General features: G+C 39.9%; 1 protein-coding gene and 1 long non-coding RNA gene across 4 annotated transcripts in view; one reads left to right on the top strand and one right to left on the bottom strand.

The window, feature by feature from the left end:
* Positions 1 to 19,678, top strand: part of ADGRL1 (adhesion G protein-coupled receptor L1) — a 207,798-nt gene that overhangs the window by 157,779 nt on the left and 30,341 nt on the right. For all 3 annotated transcript variants that reach the window (XM_075206898.1, XM_075206900.1, XM_075206899.1), the window contains exon 5: positions 11,833 to 12,651. In XM_075206898.1, the coding sequence (XP_075062999.1) occupies positions 11,833 to 12,651 (819 nt within the window). The remainder of the gene's footprint in view (positions 1 to 11,832; positions 12,652 to 19,678) is intronic.
* The window catches only part of LOC142151357 (uncharacterized), an 82,333-nt gene that overhangs the window by 37,399 nt on the left and 25,256 nt on the right, over positions 1 to 19,678 (bottom strand). The window lies entirely within an intron of this gene.

Raw genomic sequence — 19,678 nt, forward strand, 5'->3', positions numbered from 1 at the left:
TTTATTATTAAACGAAAGATTTTTGTCCGTTGTTGTTGTTTTTTTGTTTTTTTTTACTCTTTATTCATTTTTTTAATGACTCTGGAAATGGAAGCCCAAGTTTCCAGTTCCAGTGTACGTGTTTGAGCCGAGAAGCCTGCTCACGCATGCTCTGATTGATAGCAGTCTAGTAAGACTACTCTTACCGGTGCCGCACAGTGTTGCCGGATAGCTGAGCATCGCTCATTTGTCCTGGCGACATTTTGTTTTTGCCCAATTTGCAGCAAGTAAAGATTTCCCAGCTATAGACAATCTTCATTAAAGAGGGGTCTTGATAAATAGACTCCATAGTTAAACTAAAGATAGAGGCTTATAGTGAGGCTTGCTTCCAGAGAGTTGTAGAGAGGCTTAGGGTTATAATTATCAAAGGGTGATGATCCCTCCTGCCGTTGAAAATGGGTGTTTTTACAGACAATAGGGCTCATTATTGCTTCACCCTATACAAGAAAGGGGTTATTTAATAATATTGTTATTGCTGGAGATAACCTTGTTAAGATTGACTGGCATAGGCTTCCCATGCCTATTCAAAAGGATTGCAGTAACAGACCAGAAGCATTCAAAACATGTTTTATTCCTAGTATAAAGCATTCTTTTAATGCAGTAATGTTTAAAATTATTAACTATATTTAATTTTTAAAATAAATTGTATCTGTTTTTAAGTTTAGTTTAATTTCTATTTTTTTTTTCAATTGGAAAACTGAAGCCCAAATCATTTTTTCTTATTAATGCAAGCAATAAGAGATTTAAAAAAAAATCTTACTGGTCGCCAGGATCAGTGACATATTGATAAATATGCAACTTAATGAAAGAGAGTTGTAGTGAGGTACAGTTACAGAGAGTTTCACTAAAGTATTATTACAGAGGGTTATAGTTATGTATAGTGTGGCTTTGTTACAGACAATTATACTGAGGTTTACTTACAGAGAGTTGTAGTTAGGAGTTGTAACAGAATTTTAGTGAGGCTTACTTACAGAGTCTTGTAGAGAGGCTTACTTACAGAAGGTTATAGTGAGGCTTACTTACAGAAGGTTATAGTAAGGCTTACTTACAGAAGGTTATAGTAAGGCTTACTTACAGAAGGTTATAGTAAGGCTTACTTACAGAAGGTTATAGTGAGGCTTACTTACAGAGTCTTGTAGAGAGGCTTACTTACAGAAGGTTATAGTGAGGCTTACTTACAGAGTCTTGTAGAGAGGCTTACTTACAGAAGGTTATAGTGAGGCTTACTTACAGAAGGTTATAGTGAGGCTTACTTACAGAAGGTTGTAGTGAGGCTTACTTACAGAAGGTTGTAGTGAGGCTTACTTACAAAAGGTTGTAGTGAGGCTTACTTACAGAAGGTTATAGTGAGGCTTACTTACATAAGGTTATAGTAAGGCTTACTTACAGAAGGTTATAGTGAGGCTTACTTACAGAAGGTTATAGTGAGGCTTACTTACAGAAGGTTGTAGTGAGGCTTACTTACAGAAGGTTATAGTGAGGCTTACTTACAGAAGGTTATAGTAAGGCTTACTTACAGAAGGTTATAGTGAGGCTTACTTACAGAAGGTTATAGTGAGGCTTACTTACAGAAGGTTATAGTGAGGCTTACTTACAGAAGGTTATAGTGAGGCTTACTTACAGAAGGTTATAGTGAGGCTTACTTACAGAAGGTTATAGTAAGGCTTACTTACAGAAGGTTATAGTGAGGCTTACTTACAGAAGGTTGTAGTCAGGCTTACTTACAGAAGGTTATAGTGAGGCTTACTTACAGAAGGTTATAGTGAGGCTTACTTACAGAAGGTTATAGTGAGGCTTACTTACAGAAGGTTATAGTAAGGCTTACTTACAGAAGGTTATAGTGAGGCTTACTTACAGAAGGTTGTAGTCAGGCTTACTTACAGAAGGTTGTAGTGAGGCTTACTTACAGAAGGTTATAGTAAGGCTTACTTACAGAAGGTTATAGTAAGGCTTACTTACAGAAGGTTATAGTGAGGCTTACTTACAGAAGGTTATAGTGAGGCTTACTTACAGAAGGTTGTAGTGAGGCTTACTTACAGAAGGTTATAGTGAGGCTTACTTACAGAAGGTTATAGTGAGGCTTACTTACAGAAGGTTGTAGTGAGGCTTACTTACAGAAGGTTATAGTAAGGCTTACTTACAGAAGGTTATAGTGAGGCTTACTTACAGAAGGTTATAGTGAGGCTTACTTACAGAAGGTTGTAGTGAGGCTTACTTACAGAAGGTTATAGTGAGGCTTACTTACAGAAGGTTGTAGTGAGGCTTACTTACAGAAGGTTATAGTGAGGCTTACTTACAGAAGGTTGTAGTGAGGCTTACTTACAGAAGGTTATAGTGAGGCTTAGTTACAGAAGGTTGTAGTGAGGCTTACTTACAGAAGGTTATAGTGAGGCTTACTTACAGAAGGTTGTAGTGAGGCTTACTTAAAAAAGGTTGTAGTGAGGCTTAGTTACAGAAGGTTATAGTGAGGCTTACTTACAGAGGGTATTAGTGAGGCTTACATACAGATGGCGATAGTAAGGCTTACATACAGATGGCGATAGTAAGGCTTACATACAGAGTCTGATAGTAAGGCTTACTTACAGAGTCTTGTAGAGAGACTTACTTATAGAGTGCGGTAGTGAGAGTTACTTCCAGAGGGTTGTAGTGAGGCTTACTTACAAAATGCAATACTAAGGCTTACTTAAAGAGGGCGATAGTAAGGCATACTTATAGAGTGCGGTAGTGAGGCTTTGCTAGAGAGAGCTATAGGTCAGTTATAGAGGCTTGTTGTGAGGTTTAATTACAGAGGGTTATAGTGATGCATTGTTACAGAGATTAATAGTTACAGTAAGGCTTAGTTACATAGTTGTAGTAAGGGATAGTATAGTTATTTGAGGTATATTTTCACTATTTTCAGAGGGATATGGTGAAGTATGGTTACAGAGAGTTATTTTGTGGTATAGGTTAGAGTGTTATAGTGAGGTATAGTTACAGATGGTTTTATTACTGCATAGTTACAGAGAGTTCTTGGGGCTTAGTTACAGACTCATATAGTGACACATAGTTACAGAATTGCAGTGAGGTGTAGTTACAGAGAGTTGTAGTGAGATGTAGTTACAGAGAGTTGTAGTGAGGTATAGTTACAGAGAGTTGTAGTGAGGTATAGTTACAGAGAGTTGTAGTGAGGTATAGTTACAGAGAGTTGCAGTGAGGTATAGTTACAGAGAGTTGTAGTGAGGTATAGTTACAGAGAGTTGTAGTGAGGTATAGCTACAGAGAGTTGTAGTGAGGTATAGTTACAGAGAGTTGCAGTGAGGTATAGTTACAGAGAGTTGTAGTGAGGTATAGTTACAGAGAGTTGTAGTGAGGTATAGCTACAGAGAGTTGTAGTGAGGTATAGTTACAGAGAGTTGCAGTGAGGTATAGTTACAGAGAGTTTTAGTGAGGTATAGTTACAGAGAGTTGCAGTGAGGTATAGTTACAGAGAGTTGTAGTGAGGTATAGCTACAGAGAGTTGTAGTGAGGTATAGTTACAGAGAGTTGTAGTGAGGTATAGTTACAGAGAGTTGTAGTGAGGTATAGTTACAGAGTTGTAGTGAGGTATAGCTACAGAGAGTTGTAGTGAGGTATAGTTACAGAGAGTTGTAGTGAGGTATAGTTACAGAATTGCAGTGAGGTGTAGTTACAGAGAGTTGCAGTGAGGTATAGTTACAGATAGTTGCAGTGAGGTATAGTTACAGAGAGTTGCAGTGAGGTACAGCTACAGAGAGTTGTAGTGAGGTATAGTTACAGAGAGTTGTAGTGAGGTATAGTTACAGAGAGTTGTAGTGAGGTGTAGTTACAGAGAGTTGTAGTGAGGTATAGTTACAGAGAGTTGTAGTGAGGTATAGCTACAGAGAGTTGTAGTGAGGTATAGTTACAGAGAGTTGCAGTGAGGTACAGCTACAGAGAGTTGTAGTGAGGTATAGTTACAGAGAGTTGTAGTGAGGTGTAGTTACAGAGAGTTGTAGTGAGGTGTAGTTACAGAGAGTTGTAGTGAGGTATAGTTACAGAGAGTTGTAGTGAGGTACAGCTACAGAGAGTTATAGTGAGATATAGCTACAGAGAGTTGTAGTGAGGTATAATTACAGAGATTTTGTAGTGAGGTACAGCTACAGAGAGTTATAGTGAGGTATAGTTACAGAGAGTTGTAGTGAGGTATAGTTACAGAGAGTTGCAGTGAGGTATAGTTACAGTGAGGTATAGTTACAGAGAGTTGCAGTGAGGTACAGCTACAGAGAGTTGTAGTGAGGTATAGTTACAGAGAGTTGTAGTGAGGTGTAGTTACAGAGAGTTGTAGTGAGGTGTAGTTACAGAGAGTTGTAGTGAGGTATAGTTACAGAGAGTTGTAGTGAGGTACAGCTACAGAGAGTTATAGTGAGATATAGCTACAGAGAGTTGTAGTGAGGTATAGTTACAGAGAGTTGCAGTGAGGTATAGTTACAGAGAGTTGTAGTGAGGTATAGTTACAGAGAGTTGTAGTGAGGTATAGCTACAGAGAGTTGTAGTGAGGTATAGTTACAGAGAGTTGCAGTGAGGTATAGTTACAGAGAGTTGTAGTGAGGTATAGTTACAGAGAGTTGTAGTGAGGTATAGCTACAGAGAGTTGTAGTGAGGTATAGTTACAGAGAGTTGCAGTGAGGTATAGTTACAGAGAGTTTTAGTGAGGTATAGTTACAGAGAGTTGCAGTGAGGTATAGTTACAGAGAGTTGTAGTGAGGTATAGCTACAGAGAGTTGTAGTGAGGTATAGTTACAGAGAGTTGTAGTGAGGTATAGTTACAGAGAGTTGTAGTGAGGTATAGTTACAGAGTTGTAGTGAGGTATAGCTACAGAGAGTTGTAGTGAGGTATAGTTACAGAGAGTTGTAGTGAGGTATAGTTACAGAATTGCAGTGAGGTGTAGTTACAGAGAGTTGCAGTGAGGTATAGTTACAGATAGTTGCAGTGAGGTATAGTTACAGAGAGTTGCAGTGAGGTACAGCTACAGAGAGTTGTAGTGAGGTATAGTTACAGAGAGTTGTAGTGAGGTATAGTTACAGAGAGTTGTAGTGAGGTGTAGTTACAGAGAGTTGTAGTGAGGTATAGTTACAGAGAGTTGTAGTGAGGTATAGCTACAGAGAGTTGTAGTGAGGTATAGTTACAGAGAGTTGCAGTGAGGTACAGCTACAGAGAGTTGTAGTGAGGTATAGTTACAGAGAGTTGTAGTGAGGTGTAGTTACAGAGAGTTGTAGTGAGGTGTAGTTACAGAGAGTTGTAGTGAGGTATAGTTACAGAGAGTTGTAGTGAGGTACAGCTACAGAGAGTTATAGTGAGATATAGCTACAGAGAGTTGTAGTGAGGTATAATTACAGAGATTTTGTAGTGAGGTACAGCTACAGAGAGTTATAGTGAGGTATAGTTACAGAGAGTTGTAGTGAGGTATAGTTACAGAGAGTTGCAGTGAGGTATAGTTACAGTGAGGTATAGTTACAGAGAGTTGCAGTGAGGTACAGCTACAGAGAGTTGTAGTGAGGTATAGTTACAGAGAGTTGTAGTGAGGTGTAGTTACAGAGAGTTGTAGTGAGGTGTAGTTACAGAGAGTTGTAGTGAGGTATAGTTACAGAGAGTTGTAGTGAGGTACAGCTACAGAGAGTTATAGTGAGATATAGCTACAGAGAGTTGTAGTGAGGTATAGTTACAGAGAGTTGCAGTGAGGTACAGATATAGAGAGTTGTAGTGAGGTATAGTTACAGAGAGTTATAGTGAGGTATAGTTACAGAGATTTTGTAGTGAGGTATAATTACAGAGTTGTGGTGAGGTATAGTTACAGAAATGTAGTGAGGTATAGTTACAGAGAGTTATAGTGAGGTATAGTTACAGAGAGTTGTAGTGAGGTATAGTTACAGAGAATTGTAGTGAGGTATAGTTACAGAGTTGTAGTGAGGTATAGCTACAGAGAGGTGTAGTGAGGTATAGTTACAGAGAGTTGTAGTGAGGTATAGTTACAGAGATTTTGTAGTGAGGTATAATTACAGAGTTGTAGTGAGGTATAGTTACAGAAATGTAGTGAGGTGTAGTTACAGAGAGTTATAGGGAGGTATAGTTACAGAGAGTTGTAATGAGGTATAGTTACAGAGAGTTGTAGTGAGGTATAGTTACAGAGTTGTAGTGAGGTATAGCTACAGAGAGTTGTAGTGAGGTATAGCTACAGAGAGTTGTAGTGAGGTATAGTTACAGAGAGTTGTAGTGAGGTATAGTTACAGAGTTGTAGTGAGGTATAGTTACAGAGAGTTGTAGTGAGGTATAGCTACAGAGAGTTGTAGTGAGGTATAGCTACAGAGAGTTGTAGTGAGGTATAGCTACAGAGAGTTGTAGTGAGGTATAGCTACAGAGAGTTGTAGTTAGGTATAGTTACAGAGAGTTGTAGTGAGGTATAGTTACAGAGTTGTAGTGAGGTATAGTTACAGAGAGTTGTAGTGAGGTATAGCTACAGAGAGTTGTAGTGAGGTATAGCGACAGAGAGTTGTAGTGAGGTATAGGTACAGATAGTTGTAGTGAGGTATAGATACAGAGCGGTAGTGAGGTATAGTTACAGAATTGCAGTGAGGTGTAGTTACAGAGAGTTGTAGTGAGGTATAGTTACAGAGAGTTGTAACGAGGTATAGTTACAGAGAGTTGTAGTGAGGTATAGCTACAGAGAGTTGTAGTGAGGTAGAGGTACAAATAGTTGTAGTGAGGTGTAGTTACAGAGAGTTGCAGTGAGGTGTAGTTGCAGAGTGTTGTAACGAGGAATAGTTACAGAGAGTTGTAGTGAGGTATAGCTACAGAGAGTTGTAGTGAGGTATAGTTACAGAGAGATGTAGTGAGGTATAGTTAAAGAGAGTTGTAGTGAGATGTAGTTACAGAGAGTTGTAACGAGGTATAGTTACAGAGAGTTGTAGTGAGGTATAGTTACAGAGAGTTGTAGTGAGGTAGAGGTACAAATAGTTGTAGTGAGGTGTAGTTACAGAGAGTTGCAGTGAGGTGTAGTTGCAGAGAGTTGTCGTAAGGTATAGCTACAGAGAGTTGTAGTGAGGTATAGCTACAGAGAGTTGTAATGAGGTATAGTTACAGAGAGTTGTAGTGAGGTATACTTACAGAGTTGTAGTGAGGTATAGCTACAGAGAGTTGTAGTGAGGTATAGTTACAGAGAGATGTAGTGAGGTATAGTTACAGAGAGTTGTAGTGAGGTATAGATACAGAGAGTTGTAGTGAGGTATAGTTACAGAGAGTTGTAGTGAGGTACAGCTACAGAGAGTTGTAGTGAGGTGTAGTTACAGAGAGTTGTAGTGAGGTATAGTTACAGATAGTTATAGTGAGGTATAGCTACAGAGTTGTAGTGAGGTATAGCTACAGAGAGTTGTAGTGAGGTATAGCTACAGAGAGTTGTAGTGAGGTATAGCTACAGAGAGTTGCAGTGAGGTATAGTTACAGAGTTGTAGTGAGGTATAGCTACAGAGACTTGTAGTGAGGTATAGTTACAGAGAGTTGTAGTGAGGTACAGAGAGTTGTAGTGAGGTATAGTTACAGAGTTGCAGTGAGGTATAGCTACAGAGAGTTGTAGTGAGGTATAGCTACAGAGAGTTGCAGTGAGGTATAGTTACAGAGAGTTGTAGTGAGGTATAGCTACAGAGAGTTGCAGTGAGGTATAGTTACAGAGAGTTGTAGTGAGGTATAGCTACAGAGACTTGTAGTGAGGTATAGTTACAGAGACTTGTAGTGAGGTACAGAGAGTTGTAGTGAGGTATAGTTACAGAGTTGCAGTGAGGTATAGTTACAGAGAGTTGTAGTGAGGTATAGCTACAGAGACTTGTAGTGAGGTATAGTTACAGAGAGTTGTAGGGAGGTACAGAGAGTTGTAGTGAGGTATAGCTACAGAGAGTAGTAGTGAGGTATAGCTACAGAGAGTAGTAGTGAGGTATAGCTACAGAGAGTTGTAGTGAGGTATAGTTACAAAGAGTTGTAATAAGATATAGTTACAGAGAGTTGTAGTGAGGTATAACAATAGAGAGTTATAGTGAGGTATAGTTACAGAGAGTTGTAGTGAGGTATAGCTACAGAGAGTAGTAGTGAGGTATAGTTACAGAGAGATGTAGTGAGGTATAGTTACAGAGAGATGTAGTGAGGTATAGTTACAGAGAGTAGTAGTGAGGTATAGCTACAGAGAGTTATAATGCGGTATAGTTACAAAGAGTTGTAATAAGATATAGTTACAGAGAGTTGTAGTAAGGTATAACTATAGAGAGTTATAGTGAGGTATAGTTACAGAGAGTTGTAGTGAGGTATATTTACAAAGAGTTGTAATAAGATATAGTTACAGAGAGTTGTAGTGAGGAACAGTTACAGATAGTTATAGTGAGGTATAGTTACAGAGAGTTGGAGTGAGGTATAATTACAGAGAGTTATAGTAAAATGTAGTTATAGAGAGTTGTAATAAGATATAGTTACAGAATTGTAGTGAAGTATAACTACAAAGAGTTATAGTGAGGTATATTTACAGAGAGTTGGAGTGAGGTATATTTACAGAGAGTTGGAGTGAGGTATATTTACAGAGAGTTGGAGTGAGGTATATTTACAGAGAGTTGGAGTGAGGTATAGCTACAGAGAGTTATAGTGAGGTATACTCACAGAGAGTTGTAGTGAGGTATTACAGAGAGTTATAGTGAAATTTAGTTATAGAGAGTTGTAATAAGATATAGTTACAGAATTGCAGTGAGGTGTAGTTACAGAGAGTTGCAGTGAGGTATAGCTACAGAGAGTTGTAGTGAGGTATAGTTACAGAGAGTTGTAGTGAGGTATAGTTACAGAGTTGTAGTGAGGTATAGCTACAGAGTTGTAGTGAGGTATAGTTACAGAGAGTAGTAGTGAGGTATAGCTACAGAGAGTTGTAGTGAGGTATAGTTACAGAGAGTTGCATTGAGGTATAGCCACAGAGAGTTGTAGTGAGGTATAGTTACAGAGATCTGCAGTGAGGTACAGCTACAGAGAGTAGTAGTGATGTATAACTACAGAGAGTTGTAGTGAAATAGCTACAGAGAGTTGTTGTGAGGTATAGTTACAGAGAGTTGTCGTAAGGTATAGCTACAGAGGGTTGTAGTGAGGTATAGTTACAGGGAGTTATAGTGAGGTATATACAAATACGTAAAATAAAAGAGGTATTGAGTCCAGAAAGTATTTTTCCAAGTGAGGCATTTATTTTTTTTCCAAGTAAGGAGATGCACATATTGATCATGAGAGCAAAGGCTATGCTTTCAGATGCATTAAAAATATATTAAGGGTAAGGAAAAAAAGGACATTCAGTTACCGTTGCCTAGATAGAAGATAATGAAGAGTGCATTAGTATTTTAGAACCAGTGGCAAAAGTGAAAAGTAGCTTTTAGCTTTGTTGGAGAGTACCAAGTTTTGCTAACAGCCTCAAAGTAGTGCACAAAGAAAAGTTATCTGATATGTGCGGAGAAGTTTTATACAGGCTGGGCTGCATAGTAATGTTGGAGAAAAAAATGAATAATGTCAGTTTTAATGGAGTTTATGAGCACCTCAATTTTTGACATGCCGAGGATGCTCTGGTGGCAGATCTGAGATATCCTTGAGACATTTTTACACTGAACTATTGATGTGAATGTTGGGTATGACTAAGAGACATTTAGGTGAGAATGGCTGGCTACAGGTGTTCTATCAGATGGATTAACGATAGTCCACAATAGACACATTACAGAATGCTGGCATAGACCAAGTAAAAAGTAAAAAACATTGTGATTTAGCAATGTATCGGCTCTGTTATTCTTTGGGGTTTCAGCCATGAGTCATAAGGCAACAGACTCTGTATAGGAAAGAAAAAAAAGTAACAGGAAATTTTAAATTAAAAAAAGAGACAGTCATTAATCCCAGGGGTTTATAGGGTTAAGAGAATTATATTTATGGTCCGGCATAAGTGCTAAGAAGGTTATAGACAGAAATGACGAGTAAGTACGCCACTTATCTAGGCTGGAGGTTCAATGAGATGGAAAGGATGAAGGATACAAGTAACTGACTGCTACAAGATGAAACAGATACATGAGGTCGCTGGAGTCAGTGTACACAAACATGTTTAAATGTTATTATATCTCAATGTCGGGTAAATGACACTTTATAAGACCACTGAAGAGTCCAGAGATTCTGCCAATGAACTAACCAAATTCCCAGCTTAATGCAAGAAACATAAGGGGTGCAAAATACACTGGACTTTTTTATGGCTGCTTTATAACCTGCCTCTGGCGCCAAAGAAGGTTCATAGTGGGCTCATCCACTTAGCGTGCTCCCGTCATCTACCCACAGCGGAGGCAGTCTATATTTATGAGAGTCTTTTAATTTACTAGGAACCAGTAGCATCACTGAGGCAGGGAAATGGCCGCCTCCGCTTTGTGTACAGGTGACATGTGCGTTACCGGGGTCCCATTCATTCGGTTGTTAAATTGACCTAGCCTTGTAATGGGAAAAGACAATCCAGGATTCTGAGTAAATTATAATAAGGGGTGTTCTTTTAATGGGTTCCCTTACATAAAGGGTTCATTCACACTACAGGATGTCCATACAGATGGGATACATGTGTTCTGCAAGGGTTTCTTTTACTTAATCAATATTTCCGTCCAGCAGGACAGTGGATACCAGTCTCATTTACCCACAATGCAACTCAGCATGTCTCTTTCTTGCATCTCGCACCTCCTGGCTGTTCAGTCAGCTCCCCTCTAACCCAATTAGCTTTCAGGATCCCAACTTGAGCAGCAACAGAGATCCACAGTGGGGGGAGGTCAACCACCTATGATCCATGTTTGGCTGAAAGCGTAATATGTGACCTCAGAGTTCTTCTTTCTCCCTCCCCTAGCAGCGTTGTCATGGCAATAAAACGTGTAATTGTCTCTTACTATTGGGAAAGGGAAGACATCAGTCATGAGGAAGAGGAGGGGGAAGAGAGGGATGTTCACAAGTTGGGGAAGAGATACAGTAAATAAGGGGACAGAGGAGGAGTTTGTAAGGAAAATGTTCAAAAAGATAGTTCAGATATTATATCAAGTGCCAACCATAGTGTAGGATATAAAACTTTGATAGAGTTGGGTGGCTGACAGATAACGATTTGGTCTTTGAAAGATATAGAGAAATGGAGAAATGGAGAGGTACCTGTATGATAAACCATGTAAGTGGGATAGGGAGGAAAAGCTATGTAGACTATGTGAAAACCAGATAGCCTCGGACAGCCAGCCGTTGAGTGTGGGATGGTTGTTGAGATTAGGAGAGGGTTTTCTCCTCTGGTTCTCTCTTTTAATCTTCTTCCCTTGTCATACCCTTCTCACCCCCCAGACTCATCCTCTTATGATCACAGGGTTTATGCAGGGGGTGTAGAAAGAATGCACAGCTCACCACAATTTTCTGTCTCTCCCCTCCTGCCCCTTTCTCTTTCCCTCTTTTCTACACCATTTCACCGTTTCTATTCATCCTTTCTTACCTCATCTTGCATTTTGTCATTACTCCAATTTATTTGACCATTATTCTTATTTCTTCCATTCAATTTTATCTCTTCAACACTTTCTTTGTACATGCCCATCTCTTTGACCTATTCACTTATTATATTCCTTATAACCTTTTAATTTGTACGTTTCTGCCTTTTTTTCCATCATTCCCATACTCATCTCCCTGCCCATTCTTTTACTTGTCATCGTTTCCTTTCATATTGCCTTTCTCCTCCCTCTGTCCTTTCCCACTTCTTCCCTTCCCTACAGTATTCGTTTGCCCGGGAATGCTACAGGAAATTCTAGAACCCACTTCCACCCACGAGTCTGAGCACCAATCAGGAGCATGGTGTCGAGATCCCCTACAGGCTGGTGAACGCCTCTATGTTATGCCATGGATTCCCTACCGCACAGACACATTAACAGAGTATGCGTCGTGGGAGGATTATGCTGCTGGTCGTCATACCACTACATACCGTCTACCAAGTCGTGTGGATGGAACGGGTTTTGTGGTATATGATGGAGCTGCCTTTTATAATAAAGAACGTACACGTAACATTGTCAAATATGACCTTAGGACACGGATCAAGAGTGGAGAGGCCATCATATCTACAGCAAACTATCATGATACTTCACCCTACAGGTGGGGTGGCAAGACTGATATAGACTTGGCTGTGGATGAGAATGGGTTGTGGGTTATCTATGCTACAGAAGGAAACAGTGGGAGGCTGGTGGTCACCCAGCTCAATCCATATACTCTCCGTTTTGAGGGCACATGGGAGACCACTTACGATAAGCGCTCAGCATCAAATGCTTTTATGGCATGTGGGGTCCTTTATGTGTTGAAGTCAGTGTATGCAGATGATGATAACGAGTCAGCGGGCAACAGACTGGAGTACGCCTTCAACACCCATCGCAACAGGGAGGAGCCGTTGGGAACGAATGGAGCCACTGGACTGGATTTTCCCAACCCTTACCAATATGTTTCATCTGTGGACTACAACCCTAGAGATGGACAACTATATGTCTGGAACAACTACTTTCTGGTGCGCTATGCATTGAGGTTTGGTCCTCCTGATCCAGCAGAAGGTTAGTTGGAAAAAATTAAATGTGACTGTGAAAGTTTTTTGAGTGGCTCAAAAAGTGAAAAGAGTAAGATACCATTAATTGAATTGAGGAGGAAAGGAATTAAGGATCAGCATTTGGATACATTCAAAATGCGGCACCCAAACATAAGAATGAATTAGAAAGTGGAATATAGTACATGTAATTATGATAAAATGATACAGAATAAAACGCATGAAACTGGAACCTGCCTCAAGACAGTCATCTTTGTGGACTAAACCAATATTCTTGAGAATGCTGCATATGAATGCATGCCAAACTAGTGCCATCACTGAGGCATTTCAATATTGTTTCAGCCCGCATAATGATTGTCTCCACTAGGTGTAGTTAGACATTACACTTTAAATCAGCAATCCTATATGCAAATCATTATCTTCTTTTTAAAAGCTCTCTGTTTGGCAAAAATGGCTGCCAGACACAGTCAGTCTGCTATACAGACACAGGCTTACAGCTTTCAGAATGGCATGGTTTGGCATAGGGGAGAGGAGGATGCCACAATGCAGGTAGAGCTCAGGGGGGTGTTCCAAAGCTTCTCTGCTAACTGTATCATGTGACTGTGGTTGCCATGGTAATCCAGATTCATAAATCTAATCACAGGTGACCACATTCTTATGAAAATAAACTCTCATCAAAATACATTTTTTTAAAGTATAACACATCCCACCAAAGTATCAGAACTAGAGGAGACAATGCTGTCAGAAGCACAACTATTGGCCAATTGAGGTACACCATGATGTGTTTGTCTCACAATCGTCCAGGATCCAGTGCATGACACTTCTGCTGATTGAAGCAATGGGGTGAAGGAGTGTTAATATAATAAAATGTATTTGCTCTAACCACATTCTTTTCATAGCTTTGACAATGTAAAAAGGATATTCATAGCAAACAATATGGTAGTGTCTATAAATAGCAGGTCCCAAATCATTTCATAAATGTAATGCTGTTTAATTATGGATCGCAGGGCTGTTCTGAGTGTACTATGTACTTTCAATTTTAGTTATAAATGCCAAAATGAAGAGAATTCCTTGCCCAATACACAACAACTGTACGGTTATGGTGTACTTTACAGGGAATCACTGACTTTACCGGTTTACAACACACCTGACAATAATGTTTAGTGCCAGTTGTCAGCTGCTAATGCTAGGAAGATTTTATAGTGCGGAAAAGAAATATGGGTGGGCGAAAAGAGGGCATAGGGTGATTCTGTAAAACGTCTCATCCCACCTAGGATACGGTATAACGTTTGAGCACAGTCCATAAAAAAGACATTAGGAGTCTTGAAAGAGTACAGCGACAGACAAATACATTAATAAAGTTCATGGACAATCTTAGTTGAAAAGCTAGGAAGAGAAAATGGCTCATTTATGACTATACAGCACAGCAGGTTTGAGCACAAAAGCTCTTCTTCCCCTCTTGGGATGAGGCACAGCGGCTGTTGCGTTACTGACCTGCACATGGAGTTGTTTCAAAAGTTTTGAGTCTTTTGGAAAGGAGCAATATTTATATATGGACGAGCAGGTTGGTAGCACTTATATGCCCCTTTATCGCTAAAACAATAGTTTGTTATCTTCGTAAGATATTACAATGATCTGTAAAGGGAGATAAGAGAAACTAGAGGGCAGTGTTTTATGTATATGGTATGGGACAAAAGCAAAAGTCACCTATGATGTTATATGAACAGTTATTTTCAATAGGATGCCTTTTGTTCATTTTAGGCTCATAGTAAAAAAAAAACAAGCATATAGCTAAGTGTATTTTAATAGCACTGCTAAGGGACAATGAATTCACAAAAGAATAGATATAGAAGAATTAATGGACAATTTCATTGCAGTTTGGGGCGTAAGCCTATTTGTGAACTGTCCAAAAAAAAAGGAAACGCAAAGCACATTTAACTACAGAATGTGCCATCCAACTGTAAATAGCCCTCTGTGATGTTTATATAAGAAAAAAAACAGGCATACGTTGAGGAAAAAGCCACATTCAAATACACTAAATATCCCTATAAAGGTCTCTCTACTGAAATTATATATGCATTACATTGCTATACATGAGTATTCTGAGAGCCTAGAAGAAAGCTAAACCCATCATCAAAACAAATATTTGTTTTATTTACACAAAGAGCAATAAATAAGTAGCATCTACAGCTTTGTAAGGTAGAGCTGTTTGACGCGGCTGCCCGTACAGTGTCATACCTCACAGCTGACCTGAGTTTGGCGTGACCGTCCCGATTTAATGGGACTGTCCCGCTATCGTCACGTTTGTCCTGACTCACAGCAACTTGGTAGGTAACAAACACCTACAGATTCACCAGCAGGGGTCCCTGGTGTCTGCAGCAATTGAAGGCCAATTTTAAGAGAGGTGAGGGGTGTTGAGAGCAGCCTTGTGCTTCAGAACACCTGTTGCCCCCTGACCACGTCTCCTGATGTGACGCTAATATGCCCCCTTTCAGACCGTGTCCCAAATAGAGATATTTACAAGGGAGGTATTGAGTGATAGTAACATTTTCTGAGCACAGAGTAACATAGATCCACACAGTAAGCGGATTGCTGCTTTTACATGCGAGATAGATTTTTTTTCTCATTGTAAGATATTGAAAGTGGCTTTAAAGGTGAATTCCAACTTTAGAGAATTTTTATATGATACCGATAATTGTATCTACAGCACAGATCTCTTCTCATTTCTAAGGGTAACAAAAATTAATAGAGAATAAACAATTAAATATTCTGAAGGAGGAGTATCCCTTTAAATAGCGTGTATTTCCGACTGACAATAGGATAGCATGGTGGATTTGGGTATAAAGCTTTTGGTATATCTACTGATAACGACACCCATGTTCTGAACAGACATTACATCTCATAGCTGCATATTGTTCTGATTGGCTATGACAGGGTATTATCTCTAGGAAGGTTTAGTGTAACTCTGGCCAAGGCAGAGAAAAATGAACAATAGGTGCGTGCGTCTGACCCTCCTCATTTCTTACCTAAGCTGACATATTCATTTATTTTACATCATTGCCAAACTTTTAGCTATTACTAACAGGGTATAAACCACTTATTTATAAAATTGGGCCAATAGAAAAATCAGCTTTATCATGGCAAACGTAGACGGATTGACAAATAGGCCCCACAATCCTGTAAGACCACCCTGTGTGGATATAGTTTATAATGTTTATGGTTCAGGTTTCTTTTTCTGCAGATTGGCATGTAAACATTACTATAATGAGTGTCTTATGGACGCTGTCATGTTACAGATAGATTATTTAGAAGACAACATAAACAATTCTTTATGGATGACAATAACACCACCACCTTGCTGAGAAATTAGGATTGCCTCTGCCAAATAGCAGTTCATATTTCATGACTGTTTTATATATTTTTTTATTATATTTTTCTGAGTGTTACAAACTGCCTTTTATATGTTTAAGGCAAACTTGCATCTCAGCTATGATTCTTCATTTACGTGAATCATATGTGAAGGGTGTTAGTAATGGATTCATTTTATGTTCAGGAAGTGCCTTAACTTCTGGCTATTAGTGCTCTGGAATATAATACACCCTACCCGTATACTGCACTCCAGCATTCCTGCGTAAACATATAACTGTCACCTACTGTTCTAGTACAGCCCCAGCTGAAAACCCAATGCTCCCATCTTAAACAAATATTATCTTACAGATGTCATCCTTGCCTGATTTCCAGGGACATTCACAGCTTTTAAACATTTTCTATTACAAGGTCCCTGTTTTAATAGACTGTTGCACATTCTACCGATCTCCTTTCATATAACAGATGAAATGTTCTCTGTAATCACTGTGTCATCCAGCATGGAAGAAGTGGTACTGTGTCATCCAACTTGCAGCATGAGAGAGGTGGTACTGTGTGACCCAGCATGAGAGAGGTGTTACTGTGTGACCCAGCATGAGAGAGGTGGTACTGTGTCATCCAGCTTGCAGCATGAGAGATGTGGTACTGTGTGACCCAGCATGAGAGAGGTGGTACTGTGTGACCCAGCATGAGAGATGTGGTACTGTGTGACCCAGCATGAGAGAGGTGGTACTGTGTGATCCAGCATGAGAGAAGTGGTACTGTGTCATCGAGCATGAAAGAAGTGATACTGTGTCATCCAGCATGAAAGAAGTGGTACTGTGTCATCCAACTTGCAGCATGAGAGAGGTGGTACTGTGTGACCCAGTATGAGAGAGGTGGTACTGTGTGACCCAGCATGAGAGAGGTGGTACTGTGTCATCCAGCTTGCAGCATGAAAGAAGTGGTACTGTGTCATCCAACTTGCAGCATGAGAGAGGTGGTACTGTGTGACCCAGCATGAGAGATGTGGTACTGTGTGACCCAGCATGAGAGATGTGGTACTGTGTGACCCAGCATGAGAGAGGTGGTACTGTGTGACCCAGCATGAGAGATGTGGTACTGTGTCATCCAGCATGAGAGAAGTGGCACTGTGTGATCCAGCATGAGAGAGGTGGTACTGTGTCATCCAGCATGAGAGAAGTGGCACTGTGTCATCGAGCATGAGAGAAGTGGCACTGTGTCATCCAGCATGAGAGAAGTGGCACTGTGTGATCCAGCATGAGAGAGGTGGTACTGTGTGATCCAGCTTCCAGCATGAGAGAAGTGATACTGTGTTATCCAGCATGAGAGAAGTGGTACTGTGTCATTGAGCATGGGAGAAGTTGTACTGTGTGACCCGGCATGAGAGAAGTTGTAGTGTGTCATCCAGCATGAGAAGACTTTTCTATATATATATATATATATATATATATATATATATATATATATATATATATATATATATATATAATTTACAGTAGACCAAATTGGACAAGATCCGGCCATTCATCATTCAAGCATGTGGATCACTTTTGTCCTGTTACCAGAGATCTTCAGGCAGCATCAATAGTTATCCGATTTGGTTGTGATAGCATCCTTTTGTGGCATCGCGGACATTGGACATTGCCTGATATCGACTGCAGTTTCGCATGTGTGGTCAACAGTAGAGAAACTACATTCTTCCAATTCAAGATGCCCACAGTTTAATGCATATTCCCTATTTGCCAATAATAAAGCTGCAGAAAACAAAATTTAAAACCAGTTGTTTCTGCCTCCCGGGTTGTAGTCATTAGGGAGCAGAGGGAATGTGAGAGCTCAGACTACTAGCTTTCAAAATGAATTCACTCAAGTTGACTTAAATCTCCAGCACACAATTAGAGAGGTTATTATTATAATTTTAACATATGCTTATTCTGAACCTGAAGACAACAGAAAAAGACAACTCCACTTATCAATATTTCAACAGAGCATCCCCTCCAAAGCTAGCAAAATTGTAATATATATATATATATATATATAGAGAGAGAGAGAGAGAGAGAGAGAGAGCAGGGTCTTCTCACCTCTTTGTCTGTTTTACCCAGTTTATCAGTTTACTATGTTTGTCCTCAATTGTAAAGTGCTACGGAATATGTTGGCGCTTTATAAATAAATGATGATGATGATTTTATATATATATATATATACACACACACACACATACACACACTATTTGGACAAAAGTATTCGGACGCTTGACCATTACACCAACAGGGACTGTAATGACATTGTATTGAAATACATATGCATTAATATGGAGTTGGTCCCCCTCTTGCAGCGATAACAGCTTCCACTCTTCTTGGAAAGCTTTCCACAAGATGTTGGAGTGTTTCTGTGGGAATTTGTCCCCATTCATTCTGTAGAACATTTATGAGGTCAGGCACTGATGTTGGATGAGAAGACCTGGCTCTCAATCTCCATTCCAGTTCATCCCAAAGGTGTTCAATGGGGTTGAGGTCAGGGTTCTGTGCGGGACAGTCAAGTTCTTATACACCAAACTCATCAAACCATGTCTTTGTAGTCCTTGCTTTGTGTACTGGGGCACAGTCATGTTGGATATACATGACATATACACATATAAAAGGGCCTTCCCCAAACTGTTGCCACAAAGTTGGAAGCATAGAATGTCCAAAATGGCTTGGTATGTTGAAGCATTAAGATTGCCCTTCACTGGAGATAAGGGGCCTATTCCAAATTCTGAAAAACAGCCCCATACCATTATCCCTCCTCCACCAAACTTCACAGTAACGCAGTCAGGCAGGTTACATTCTCTTGGCATCCGCCAAACGCAGACTCGCCCATCTGACCGCCAGAGAAGCGTGATTCGTCACTCCACAGAACACATTTCCACTGCTCCACAGTTCAGTGTCGGTGTGCTTTACACCTCTCCATCCGACGCTTGGCATTGGTCTTGGTGATGTGAGGCTTGCATGCAGCTGCTCGGCCATGGAAACCTATTCCATTAAGCTCCCGGTGCACAGTTTTTGTGCCTAAATTAATGCCAGTGGAAGTTTTGAACACTTCAGCTATGGAATCAGCAGAGCGTTGGTGACTTTTACACACCACGCGCCTTAGCAGTCGTTGACCCCGCTCTGTGATTTTATGTAGTTTTCCGCTTAGTGACTGAGTTTCTGTTGTTCCTAAATGCTTCCACTTTCTAATAATATCCTTTACAGCTGTCCATGGAATATGCAGCAGGGATGAAATTTCACGAACAGTCTTATTGCAAAGGTGACATCCTATCACAGTACCACGCCTGAAGTCACTGAGCTCTTCAGAACGACCTATTTTGTATCACAAATGTTTGCAAATGGAGACTGCATGGCTAGGTGCTTGATTTTATACACCTCTGGCAACGGGTCTGATTGAAACACCTCAATTCAACAATTAACAGGTGTGGCCAAATACTTTTGTCCATATAACAAATATATATATATATATATATGTGTATATATATATATATATATATATATATACATATATATATATATATAGACCGTCGCCTCTCTTCCCCCCCTTATAACCTCCTCCCACGCGCGTATCCAAGACTTGGCCCGCGCTGCCCCCCTCCACTGGAACAAGCTCCCTCCCTCCATCAGAACTTCCCCTAATCT

The sequence above is a fragment of the Mixophyes fleayi genome, chromosome 4 (genome assembly GCF_038048845.1).
Source record: "Mixophyes fleayi isolate aMixFle1 chromosome 4, aMixFle1.hap1, whole genome shotgun sequence".
In the NCBI taxonomy this organism is placed as follows: Eukaryota; Metazoa; Chordata; class Amphibia; order Anura; family Limnodynastidae; genus Mixophyes; species Mixophyes fleayi.